At 47.5% G+C, this 13,644-nt stretch overlaps 1 protein-coding gene across 1 annotated transcript in view; it reads right to left on the bottom strand.

Moving 5' to 3' along the window:
* The window catches only part of TNR (tenascin R), an 82,693-nt gene that overhangs the window by 54,027 nt on the left and 15,022 nt on the right, over positions 1–13,644 (bottom strand). The window contains exons 5-7 of the mRNA XM_022556645.3: positions 11,989–12,139; positions 6,394–6,663; positions 825–1,010 (exon numbers count right to left, since the gene is read on the bottom strand). Coding sequence (XP_022412353.2) covers positions 825–1,010; positions 6,394–6,663; positions 11,989–12,139 — 607 coding nt within the window. The remainder of the gene's footprint in view (positions 1–824; positions 1,011–6,393; positions 6,664–11,988; positions 12,140–13,644) is intronic.

The following is a 13,644-nucleotide window of genomic DNA, read 5'->3' as shown; positions in this document are numbered from 1 at the left end:
CTGGGGACCAGGGAGGGTTCCAGAGAAGTGACAGGTGAACTGAGAGCTGGAAGGGAAGCAGACGTCACGAGGTAAAGAAGGTGGTGGGAGAGGCTGGCAGGCAGAGGGAACAGCATGTGCCAAGCGCTGTGGCAGGAGGGAGAAGGTGTTTGAGGAACTGAAACAAGTAGACTTGTGCGCCTGGAGCACAGGGGGCACCAGGGAACGCGGGAGGGAGAGGAGACTGGAGAAGATGGTAAGGAAACCAAGGCCGTGCAAGGGTTTGGAGTTTATCCCAAGAGCAGTCGGAGTCCCTGAAATGGCTGCAAAATGGGATGGCATAATCATAAATGTATTTTTTTTTTTTTTTTTTTTGCGGTACGCGGGCCTCTCACTGTCACGGCTTCTCCCATTGTGGAGCACAGGCTCTGGATGCGCAGGCTCAGCGGCCATGGCTCATGGGCCCAGCTGCTCCGCGGCATGTGGGATCTTCCCGGACCAGGGCACGAACCCGTGTCCCCTGCATCGGCAGGCGGACTCTCAACCACTGTGCCACCAGGGAAGCCCTGGAAATGTATTTTGAAAAGATAACTGATGGAGTGAAGAGGAGAGGAGAGCAGAGGGGAGAGAAAGTGGGGAGGTTATCGCAGTGGCGAAGACAAGATATGGTAGTAGCTTAGACCAGGTGATGGCAGTGCAATGGAGAACAGCAGACGTATGTGATAGGTACTTGAGGGATTAAGTCAATGGGATTTGGCGACGGTTGGATGTGGGGTTGGATGGCCGGGGAGAGAGCTGGGAGGGTATGGACTCAGGAACTGCCATGCCCCCAGGACCTTACTTACCTGTGAGCGTGGCTCTGGTGGTTGGACCGATGCTCTTGGGGACCAACAGCTCATGGTACTGCTCGCCTGCCAAGGTGCTGTACACAATCTTGTACTCCTGAACCTCTGCTTCACTGTTGTCCCACTCAAGGTCAAGGCTGGTTGCTGTGCGGGAACCAAGCCGCAGGTTCTTGGGGGCGTCAATCTCTAAAAAAATCCAGATATCACCAACATCACACAGGATAATGTGCATTTGTCATGCATCTTGAACTTGAACAGGCTTTGGGGTGAGAGTCCATGACCCTCTGCCTCACGTTTGAGTGAACCCAGGGGCTGCCCCTCAGCTTTTGGTCTGCCAGGTTGGCCATGACAGATTACGTGGGCAGGTTGGAGAGTTTTACTCGGGAGTTAGATATCAACACACTTCACACGTCCCCCATGCCCATTCAGGAGTTCTAGTGGTGTTCTAGAAATTGAAGAATGAACCAGTTAGTATCATAAGGTTGAGACTAAGCAAGAGAAACCCTGGAAAGTGGAAATCAGAGATGGCATCCAAGTGATTAAGATGAAATAATTTCAAATTTGATCACTGAGCAAAAAGCAGAGGATTGACTGCAAGATTTTGAAGTATAAGATGCCTTCCCCTGGACTTACTTGCATAGACACTGCTGAAAGTTTTGCATATAGAGAGGGGATGTGATGTATTGGAAATCAGTCAGCTTTAGAGTCAGGTCTCAGTTTGAGCCCTACCTCCGACTCTTATTGTAATGGGACCGTGGGCAAGTCTTCATCTCACTGGGTCTTGATGGCCGCATCTGTAAAATGGGCTAATAATACTCACTTTTCAGGGAGTTGTACAAATTAGACAATGCATGTAGAAGTGAGTAGCATGGTGCCTGGTACAAAATTAGGTGCCCAAGTCCTGGGCTGGCTTCCTGGTGCCTCCAATGCTTGCTCCTTGGGGTTCCAAGAATTCCACAACAATGAAAAGACCATTGGCATTGAGGTCTTTTCCGCAGTTGTGGGGGGCTGGTTCTCTCTTCCAGGACTGGTCATCTCTTCAGGCTTATTTGGGCAGAAACAACATAAACAACTTACAGGATAAGAAGGTGCTGTCTTGACAACCTGCCACTTAAAAAGTTCCAAATAGGTCTTGACTTTGAGACTTGAATTTAACTTTGGAGTGGACCAGCCATTTGCTCTGGGAAAACCTCAAGTGGACTGTTTTAATTTGCAAACGCCAGGCAAGTCTCCACCGATTGTTCTTTCAGAAGATGGGACTGTTGTGAATCAATCTGAGTGCAGCTGCTGCAGAGTGAGAAGTATTCTGTTTAGTGATGTAAATTGGGTGAATCTTTTAGCAGATTTATGCCTCTGCAGCTTATTTTTCTGAGAAACGTTTCCTTACTCAGTGTGGGTTTAGCATGCTGGAAACTGTGCATTATCCACGTGCTGTGTGTGGGATTTCTCGAGCAGTTGGATGGAAAGAGGAGCTTGAGTAGAGGGGTATGTAGGAGGAATGCTCTGGGCTGCAGATCCCTAAATCTCACGTGGGAGGAGAGGCCGGCAAAGGACTGGGTGGGGCTTGGGGGTGTGTGTGGCCTGAATGGAACTGGAGCAAAAAGAGATTCACTTAAGGTTCAGGTTGAGTCTTGTATTTACCTACTGCTCTTCACAACTAAAGACCCCAGACCTGGGAAATGTTTGTTAGACTATGGATTTGTTTTTTGCTTTTTTGGCCTTAGGACCTGTGCCCTGTGGATAGGCGGCAGTGTTTCCTCTGAAGGGACTGGACATTTCCAATGTCAATGATCCCTAAGGAGATCAATCCTGAGAATGAGGGCTGGAGAAGGCAGGTGTCTTAGGACTGGGGTGGAGTGAAATGGTTTGCTCCCCCTAGGTCTTGAAGCCTGACCTCTAGGAGGCGCAGCTGAAGGGCACCCTGGCAAGTGGGAGCTGTGCTGGCCTCTGCAACACACCAGCAAGCTAGGGGCAAGGTAAAGCCAGGTGTCCAGTGGGGGCCCTGTGGAGAGGCTGCGGCTGTAGACTCTCACCTCTAAAACATAAATTAAATCAAGCAGTTCTGCTGAAAACGTTACACTGCTTCCTATTACGAACTCCTAATTGTGGCAGGGCTCTACGTGATCTGGCCCTGCCTGCTTCTCAGGTGGCACCTTGGAACATTCTACCCGTACTCACCGTGCTCCAGCTGCACTGCCTTTCTCCTACTCCTGAATCACAGCAAGCTTATTCTCACCCTAGGGCTTTTGCACTGGCTGGTACGTTTGCCTGGAACGCTCTTCCCCAGACCCTCACATGACTGAGGTCACCTAGGTTTTGGTTAAAACTTTAGCTCCTCAGAGAGGCCTTTCTGACTACTCCCTCTATATCATCCATTTCATTTTTTTAGCATAATCCTCGTGATTGAAATGATCCCATATGTTTCTTTTCTTCTTCCTTATTTAGTTTCCCCCCCTGGAATGTAACTTATGTGAACTGGGATCTTGTCTATCTTGTTTGTTCTGCATCCTCACTGCCTAGGACAGTGCTTGGCACCTACTAGGTGTTCATTAAGCACATGTGAGGTGGCTGAATGAGTACTGTCAGTTCTCTGTCTTGTCTGCTCCCTCAAAGCCTTTGGAAAAGTCTTGTTAAATATTCCAGCTGGGGACTTTGAGGATGCTTGGGGCCAGGTGGTGCAGAGAAAAGAACAGCTTTGACTGAGGGCAGCTGGTCTTGGCTGGCTGACAAGGGCCATCCAGGTTGAACTTGTGGAGGCAGTTCCTGGAGAATCCCGGAGTACAGTCCCTGCGCAGCAAGTGGGAGCTCCAGCTGTTGTGACTTGGGCCTTTGTTGCGTTTCCTGAGGCTGCCACCACCAAGGGCCACACACTGGGTGGCTTCAAGGATAGAAATGTATTGTCTCACAAACTGGAAGTCTGAGATCAACGTGTTGGCTCCCTTCCAAGGGCTGTGAGGGAGAATCTGTTCCGTGCTTCTCTCCAGTGGTTTGCCAAAGGATCCACCAAAAGAGTCCCGGGAATGCCCCCATGAGGGCAACTGCAACCAGAGCTATGGAGGGCAGGGAGGTTCGGGAGACTGGTCTCCGGGTTTCCGTGGGCTGCCTTCTCTCTAACCATTGGCCTTAGTGGGCTCCCATCGGTGCTTTCCTTTTTCCGAGCGGCTCTAAGACCTAGACAAATCTGCTCACCACGCAGGAAGCAAATCCCAGTTTTAATTGCCTGTGCAATTAGTGCGCTCCTAGTGTTGAAGCCATCACCTGGAAAAGCACTTTGGCTAATTTGAATTTAAGCAGAGCTCTGAAATGACTGAGGGCCCTGCCGTGAGGGTCCAGGCACCTTCTCATTCAGCCAGCACCTGCCAACCCCAGGCCTTGAGAGCTGGGCTGCAAAGCTGTCCGCGGCAACGCACCCCACCCTGTTGCCCCCTCATCCGCTTCGGGCAGAGGGGGACAGCTTGGAGGTGCAGGCTGCTGCTGCCTGCAGAAGGTAGCCACCTAGCAGCTGCCCATCCTCCAGGCAACCGCAAACAGAGAATCACGCAACAAACGGAAACTCAGGGGGAGCTTCTAGGAGGCAGAATGTAATTGTCTTGATTGGAATTTTCCTGGGCCATCAGCCAGTCCTGCTTCCATCTCGTTGACGTAAGCATCAAGAATTATGCTTTCCGTCCTGCTCCTGGAGAGCTCTCGTCTCATTTTCTGCCTCTTCAAACTCCTTATCTGAGTAAAGCACAAAGAAACCACTTTTCATACAAAAACTGTGTTGAAATTAAAAAAGAATGCAGGACTCATGGCCCTCAGGAGGTCCCAGCACCGGAGCAGACCGTGTCCTGGGGGTGCGAAGGCTGAGGGGTGGGCAGGGCTGACCTTGAATTCACCAAGAAGGGAGCTTGTGTGTGAGGCCCTGAGCAGTTTTGGTTCAGTGTGGGAAAAGACAGCAAGAGAAATGGGCAGAATGTAGTCCCTTTATTTTAAAGACATATGCACAGTCACTGGGGATCCCAACGTGTGTTCAGTAAAACATCTGACCAGCGACCCCTGGCTGGGGTGGAGTCTAGCACAGGGGCTGGAGAGCAAACCTGAGAGGGCCTCTTTCAGAATCAAGCTGCCTTCTCTGTTTCGTCAGTGTCCGTGCTTGCTCCCTTGTAACAGGGAATGTTTCCTTTGGGGTGGAGGGAAACCCATTATGAGATTCCCGGCCTTCCTCTTTCTTCTGCTGGGGAAGACGGACTTGCTTCCATGGTGAGTTTTGTAGCAGGCCTAGGCACGGCCCTCCTGCTACCCTCTCTCATGGGAGCCGTCTGCACATGGGGATCGGCCTCTGCTTGTTCCTCTGTGCTGTAAGCCCTAACCTGCGTAGCCCCACAGCTTCCGCCAGATGGGGGTCTTGCCCAGGTCCACAGGGTCCATCCGTTGGCAAGCCCATCCAACACTAAGCTACATGCTCCAATCTAGGGGATATTTAGGCCTCCATCTGTCTTACTCTTTGCCTGATTTATCAGCTGATTTTAAACACAGGTGGAGGGTAATGGTGCTGTTTATTGACCCTCCCTGCAGCCCCTTGGCTGGCTTACCCCATCCCGTGACAGACTCTTAGGCTACCACTCAATGTAGGATGCCTGAATTAGTGATTCTCCTACTTCACCCCATCAGGAGATGCTTGTTCTTAGATCTTACAGAAGCTGGCAGTCTCCTTTGATCTCTGCAACAACTGGGGAGTTGTCAGAGACATTCCTTGATGTGTGACCACCCCCCTGCTGCCCCCCAACAGGGCAGAGAGGCCAAGACTGGGTATCTGGGTTAGACAGAGACTCACTGTCGGATCACAGCCCCCGATCACCCAGTGAGAGTGCCAGGGAGCCTGTCTTTGGATGGTGCCTGACCTACTTGTCCACTAGCTGGTTGTCCTGATGGGCTCCTAGAGAGCCAGGGAGTAGGTCGTGAGGTCTGGCCTTTCCCGACTATTGGAGCCGAGTCTACATTAGCCTTCTTGCCGGTGCCCACAAACGGCAGGATGAGTCACAGACTCTCAGGTGGAAGGCCTGCTTCCAGGCATGCAGGCCCGGCTTTGCACAACTCCAAGGGGCGCCATCGTGCTGGTGTAGTCACTGTGGATTTATGCAGTCATTACAGCCATTTCCGGCAAATTGCAATAAAGTGACTCCTGGAAGGGGTACTGAACCCTCACAGAATTTCCCTTTGGGCTAGCGATGGGGATGTCAAGTGACTTCAGGACAAACTTTTCATTTTATAAAGGAGAAACCTGAAACCTGAGGGGAAGAGACTTCTGTCAAGTCACAGATCTGGCTGGTAGCAGAGGTAGGACAGGAACCCAGCTCTCCTATCCACTGGTGCTGTGCGCTCCTCTGCCCTGAGATGTGACCTCACCGGGATGCCCTGAAACCTCTCGCTTCCTTCTTGCAGTGTCTGTGATACGTGGATGCCCAAGCACACGTCATCTCTCTCCCTGGATGCCCCTCTTGCCATGAGGACACCAGCTGGCTCAGCACCCTCTCCCCTCCTCAGGCTCTGCTCCCCCCACCCCGCCCCACCCCACCTACAGCCTCACCTGTTGTGAACTGGGTGGTGGTGGACTCGCTCTCGTTGTTTCCACGGACTGCGCTGACCCACACTTCGTATTGGGAGCCGGGCCGCAGGGCCTGTACCGAGTACTGGCTCAGGGGAGGCTGCAGTCGGAAGGTGGTCTTCCCACCTTCCCCGCCCACCAAGCCGTACTTCAAGAGAATGAAATCGACTTTGGCTCGAGGTGGGGTCCACTCCACGAAGGCTACAGTGTCGGAGACATCTCGAACCAGGATGTGCGTGGGCCCATCAATGACTGATGAGAAGGATCCAATAGAAAAAAAAAAAAGTTTGAGAAGTGAGCCTCTGACTTAAGCTCTTTCCTTTCCTTTCCTCCTTACATTAGCCTGGTTGGTCAGAGAGAGAATAGGTATTATCATCCCATTTTACAGATGGGGAAATTGAGACACAGTGAGATAAAATCTATTTCCTGAGGACACATGGTTTTTCAGTGGGGGAACAGACACTGGATCTTAGGTCCCCTGAATCTTGCTGTCACGGGGCTGTGGTTTTTAGGATTGGCACTTCCCAGTTGAGGCAGGGGAAGGGCACTTACTGGCTTGAGAGGGCCAGCACTGTTCTGTCAGGAGGTTATGGGACAGACAACAGAGAACTGTGTTTCTCGTGTGTGCCCAGCTCTCACATTCTGTGAGCCCCAAGGAAAGACCTATGAAATTAGCAGCCCTATCTAAATATCTGAGACTTCCAACTTGGTTGCCAATGAGGGCATCACGAGTATCCAGAAGATGTCCCTGCTCAGCTGTACCGACAACTCAGTCAACCAGCTGCTAAGACAGTCAAAAACCCAACAGACATTTGTATTTGTGGATATGAAATATGCCTTCTGGGGAAACTTGCTGTTCTGTAAAAACAAGGATCTCTGTTTTGGAACAGCCTCTTGTGGGCTATTTTTTCCCCACCGGTTCTTGCGTATTCCTGAGCCAGGAGGGCACTGCAGTCACACACAGTCCCTCCAGGTTATTCAGCATGTGTCCCTCGTGAGTCCTGGCCTCTGGCACTGAGCACCTGAAGGGAACACCATTGTGGGATGGTGTTACCTAGGAAAAGCTGGTTGGTTTCCTAGGGGTCCTACCACCCTGGTTCCAGCACCCACTTGGGGTCCTGTTCATGTTGAATTAGATGATGGTGGCGGTGGGGCAAGGTGAGAGAATGTAGAAGGGAAATAGAAAGGGCTTAGTGAGTAGAATAGAAAATGGTGTTCTCAACTCCTCATGGTGTGTCTGGATGGCTGACGTGCCCTCCTTTGAATTACTCATTACCTTCTAAAAAGATCTGGCCCGGCTTCCATGTTTGCGTTATTATGGACTACACCCCTCTAGCTGGGGCTGATTAACATTAATATTAATATTCTTCAAGGATTTGGAACTGGAACCACAGACTCTGGCTCTCTGGTTAGCTGGTTTTGGACCATGTAGAGCCAGGGCTGGTCTGGCCATTCTCTACCATAGTCACAAATAAATAGAAAACATCTGATCTGGGGAGAGAGAGACAGAGAGACAGAGACAGAGCGAGCGAGCGAGAGAGAGAGAGAGAGAGAGACAGAGAGAGAGAGAAAGAGAAGAGGAGAAAGGGGAAAAGGTGACTTTTTAACAAATACATATTTGGTTTTCCCTTCTTAGCGCAGAGCTCCTAAAACCCGGGGAATTTTCTAAGTGATGAGAGTAATCAGGTTGTCTTTTGTTATGTTAATGAAGTGAGGGAGAAAGCTGGTTGCCAAGGGACCCAACCAGGTGATTAGAGGGTTGGAACTTTCAGTCCCACCCCTGACGTCTGGTCAGTCCATCAATCATGCCTATGTAATGAAGCCTCCATAAAAATCCAAAAGGACTGGGTTTGGAGAGCTTCCAGCTTGGGGAACCAGAATGCTTCCATGTGCCACTGCCATGGGCCCCAAATTCCACAGGAGCAGAAGCTCCTTTGTTCAGGACCTCACCTATGTATCTCTTCATCTGGCTGTTGATTTGTATCCTTTAATATCCTTTGTGATAAACCAGTAATTCAGTGAGAAAATGAGTTTCCTCATGAGTTATATGAGCTTCTCTAGCAAATTAATCAAACCCAAGGAGGGGTTGTAGGAACCTCCAATCTGTAGCTGGTCAGTCAGAAGCACGGGTGACAACCTGGGCTCGTGATTGGCATCTGAAGTGGAGGGTAGTCTTGTGGGACTGAGCCCTCCAACCTGTGGAATCCGATGCTCTCTCCGGGTAGATGTGTTGAAATTGAGTTGAATGGTAGGACACCCAGCTGGTGTTGCAGAGAATTGCTTGGTGTGGGGAACCCCTCCCCCAGTCACACACATACTGGAACTGGGTGCAGAATTTTAGGAGCAAATACACAGAGAGAAGCAGAAGTGAGTGACCTTGTGGCGCTTCTAGAAAGGTATAGAGAATAACTCGGTTCTTGACTGTCCATTTTTTGGTTCAAGTCTTTTGTGAGACTCAGATGCATTTCTGGCCCTGGGGTTTCATAAGACACTCTGTGTCCTTCCAGTAAATTATCTTTTTTGCTACAGCTAGTTTAAGAAAGTGTTTTTCCCTTGTTACCAGAGAGTCTTGACGAAGACTGTTTTCTGTTTTTTTTAACCAGTCTGCACTGGACCACCTCCTCGTCTGTCTCCAGAATGGAGTGTCTCCCTCAGGACTGTCTCAGCCTGACTTGGATCCTCTCTCTCTTTCCGAGTTGGGCCTTTCGCTGGGTACCCCGCCCTCTTTCTGGGTGTAGCCCAGTCCTGTTCTCTGTTAAGCAGCTTAGGAATTTTGGTCTGGCACCAGCCAAAATGAAAATCACCAGACCATTTTGGTTTTGGTGCCACCTGGTTTGGAGTGAAAGTGAAGTTCTGTTTTTCATATTTGGAGTAATAATGAGATTTAACAGAATATATCCAGATGTTTTCTTTTCTGCACGCTGTATTTAGTGGTTTTAGGTAACTTGGGCCTTTTTAATTCCATTTAATTTAATAATGAGATGGAGGAAATTATCTCCTAACTGCTAAATAAGCATAGTGCTTGAAACATAGTAGACACTCAGTAAATGGGTGTTGAGTAAATGAAGTAAATAGATGACTCTCTATATGCATAAGAAAGAAAGTGAAACATTTCAATGAATTGGAGCTTCTTGAAAAAAAAAAAAAGATGTCACCAAAACTCAAATGACCATGTAAGGCTTTTGTCCATCAGCTCTTTTAAGTCCCCAAATCCTAATCATAATGATTGCTCATATTAAAATGTGACTGGGCAGCACCGAGGACTCTGGCTGCAGGAGGTCTTGTAATTTGAATTCCCAAAATGGCCTGCCTGGAAGAAGCCAGCCTGCGTGCCTGATGAGGACTCAGAGCTTAGCAGCAGGGGGTTGGTGTGGGTCAGGCATTAGCGGAGGGAAATAATTAAACAATCGTTTCTTAAAAACAGCAGACAGGGCTGGGAGCCAACCATCTTTTCTGCAGCCGTCCTTGGATTCGGCCCTTCAGTTGGCCATTGGGTAACCATGTCCCATTCCAGTCAAGGAGGTATCAGCTTACTTTCAACTTAGGGCCTAATTTTTAAACAAACACACACCCTACTCAAAAAGTAAACTGGAATAAATATTTGTCTTTCCATTTCTTCGTAATTCTGTACACAATCCCAAAATATGAACTAGGAGTTTTTTTCTTAATTGAAAAAAATTCTGCCTGGCTTTACCACAGATGACTAGATCTGGAACTTTTAATTTTAATCTTAAGGAAATTCCAAACCAAAAAATACTGCAGATGTTGTCAAAATGTGGTTTTAAGTAGAAGACTAAAGCAGAGTTGGACTGTCTTCTCTAAGTGCTGTCAGTACTTTGGAAGAAAAGCGTCCTCCCTCTGTAATGTTCTTCTCTGCCCTCTCATGAACCATCTCCTTCTAGCTTTTTTTTTTTTTTCCTACTAATACTTTCTTAATATCAAATCACAGAAGTGATTTGGGGACCCTGAAACATTCCGTATCAGAAGAGGAGAATCTACACGTGTTACCAAATCAACCCTTCAGGGTCCAGCATAACCTTGGGAAGCAGAACTGGGGAAAAACTCCGGCCACTGGTGTCTGGAGAGATTCTTGGACACTGGTGTCCAGAGTACTTTTAGACTTTAGGGCTAATAGAGTTTCTTCTGAAACGTATTTGGATTAGTATAGTGGGTTTTAAAGCCTTTTGGGGAGGAGGGGGCTAATATTCTTTTTTTTTTTTTTTGCTAATATTCTTTTTTAAAAGAACAAAATCTTAAATGATTGTACAAAATATAAAACAGACAAAAGTGGAGCTGCCTCGGTTGGAGGGTGTGAGGGGCATGGGAGTGGGAGTAATTAGAGACCTGCATCTCCACTTCCTCCTTGCCTTGAGGCGTGGCCATGGAAAACTGGTGCTCTAATGGAGCATAATCTAATGCCACAGTAGTTTTAAACCAGTGTTTTCTAGACTGAGCATAAGCGTCAGCACCTGATGCTGTTTAGTTTGGATCCAATTAACAAAGTATGAATCACTAATCCATAAACATGGGCTCATTATATAGTGTTGTGATTCCCTTTTCTGGCCAGCTTGGCCTTTGTCCTGCACTCATGACTGGTTTTCTTAGGTGTCAGTTTCTGTTTATGAAAAATAAAGCGGTACCAATATTCGCCTACCTCAGTCTGTTACTAACAGGGACCATTGCTTAACCTTCGAGTTTCAACTCTCCCATCAATAAAATGAGGGCCAAAAATGATACCAGAAGCTATTTATAACTTCTGAGAAATTCTTGGTGAGGGCACACACACATGTATCATAGCTGTTAATTTACAGCATCCTTTGTTAGCTGAGGGCACACACACATGCATCATAATTGTTAATTTACAGCATCCTTTGTCAGCTAAGGAAACAAAAAAGCAAAATGCGATACAGTTAATTAATCAAACCTAGAAATATAATGGTCTTGCATAAGAGGAACTGTGGGGATGAAATAATAATCAACTTAAGTCATCACCTTGAACAGTGACCCAACCCACAATTACTGGTTTTGAACGACATTTCCCGCTCTCACTTCTAACAGTGTTCTCTGAGTGTATGTATACACACAAGCTATCGAGCACTCACTGTCATTGACACAGTGCTAATCACTTTGTGTGCTTTATCTGATTTAATCCTCATGTCATTTCTATGAAGTTCATCATTGTCAAATGAATCAAGGTTTGGGAAGGTCAAATGACTTTCTGCAAATCTCACAATAAATAAGAGTGAATTAGCCCTTGCTGGCTCCAAAGCTCAAGATACTAGGGGCTGACAAACAAGGCCTCTTAATGAGTAAGATCAGAAGAGATCTTAAGATCAGAAGAGATCCTAACAAAGAATTTCCCCGTAGAATACTCTTCCAGATTTTTGTGCTTGCAAGGATAAGGAAGATGTTCAGCCAAGCATCTGGTCGAGTAGCTCCATCTCCAGGTACCCAAATTAATCTCAGCTGTGGGAGAAATCCTAGCACCCCTTTGTCTCTCTACTTCCTGGGTGCATCTGCAGTTTTTCCTGAGTGACCTAATGGTTAGCTATAAGGTGAAAGGTTGGGGGCACTCACCAGTGGAGACGCTGGCCGAGGTAGGGGGGCTCCGGGCTTGCTCTTTCAGAGCCACCACATTGACAGTATATTCCTCCCCAGGCTTTAATCCCGTCTGGTTGAAGGATGTAACATCACTGGGGAGCTGGGCAATCACCCCTCCTTCATTGTTCTGCAGGGCAGGGGTGGGGAGGGGGGAAGGGAGAAGCAGAGAAAGCAAAAGAGGAAATCAATGGGAGGGAAATGTGTGGGACACTGACTGTGAATTAAAGATGGGGACCACTTCTCTGCCCTCCAGGCTGACGGCTGAGGGTCTGGGGCCAGGAATGACTCCCAGCAGGATCAAGAAGAATGTCACCACTCTATGAGGATCTGGCAAACGGAGAACCAATTTTCAAGAACATTTCTTTGGCCTCTCCTGAGTCTACTGAGTTTGCCAATAAAAATTAGTCATGAGGTGATGTAGATTGGCTCTTGCCAAAAATGAAATGTCTGATGCTTACCATCTATGAGAGTTTTTGGCATTTATCATGGTGAGCATGCCCTTGGCTATTTAGAAGAGTCTAGTTGTGTATGTATGTGTGTAAACATCTTTATGTACGTGACAACATGTTTCAAACTAAGACATTCCCAGTTTTTTAATGAGCCGGAGCTATTATTTTTCTGTGTCTGGAGTTTCTCATGGTGTTACACTGGCTGCAAGTCTGTCATTGTCTTATTAGCCAGATGAGTTAGGAATCCGTGACACAACCAGCTGTGAAGCACAAGGAAGAGAAAGGGGGTAGAACAAAGAATAATACAAAGGAGAGAAGAAAGAGACAAGTTGGTGGAAGAGGAAATGAAAAAGATCAACTTGATGATGCTGGGTCCAGGATTTTGTACCTTTCTACCCACCTGTCTGTCTGTCTGTCTGTTTGCCTATTATTATACATTTTCTCTGTGTGCCTCTGGAAATGGAGGCGACAAGAGGGCTCTTTTTTGTGGCACTGCACTTCTCCACTATTCTTTGGTCTCTGTTCATGTCACCTGGAGTGCCCTATTATGTAATTTATAGCCACACTTTTATAAATCAGCGTGACCTCCCACTGGCCTCAACCTACAGATGATACAGCTATTCTCTGTGGCTGTATATTTGACCTTGGCATGCCCTGGCTAGCCCCACTCTTAGAGTTTTACATATTGGATATAAAACAGGCAAACCTGGCTTTGGTTTTTTTCCTGCCTGAGTGGCAGAGTGACATGATTCTCTCTGCCCTGTTATAAATCCAATTGCTCACCATACTTTACTGGCCATTTTAATGCAGATAAGACATAGAAGAACGTATGTGTAGAGAATGTCTGCTTCGATGTATTTAGCTTGCCATGGCATGACTATATCCACATAAGAGAAGTGGACAGAGCCCTGGAATAGGAAGTGGAGACCCAATTCTTCTTTTAAGCCTGCCACCAACTAGCTGTCTGAAATCATTTAAGTTCACTGAGTCTTAGTCTTTATAAACTAAACAAACTAGATATAAAATGAAGGGTCATCAGTCCCAACAGTCCATGCCTCTAAGAATTTTGAAGTAAAGCAATGGTGAAATCATAGTCTCATCGGCCAAAAATGTGTCATCTGTCATTAAGTCTGATGAATGACTGAAAAAATCCTCTTTGATATTGAAAGATGAAGACAGAGGA

This window comes from Delphinapterus leucas, chromosome 1, assembly GCF_059928025.1.
Source record: "Delphinapterus leucas isolate spDelLeu-1000000601 "Yukka" chromosome 1, BTC_Dleu_Yukka2, whole genome shotgun sequence".
NCBI lineage: Eukaryota > Metazoa > Chordata > Mammalia > Artiodactyla > Monodontidae > Delphinapterus > Delphinapterus leucas.
Note: the sequence above shows the minus strand (reverse complement) of the source record. Positions and strands in the feature narration are given on the sequence as shown.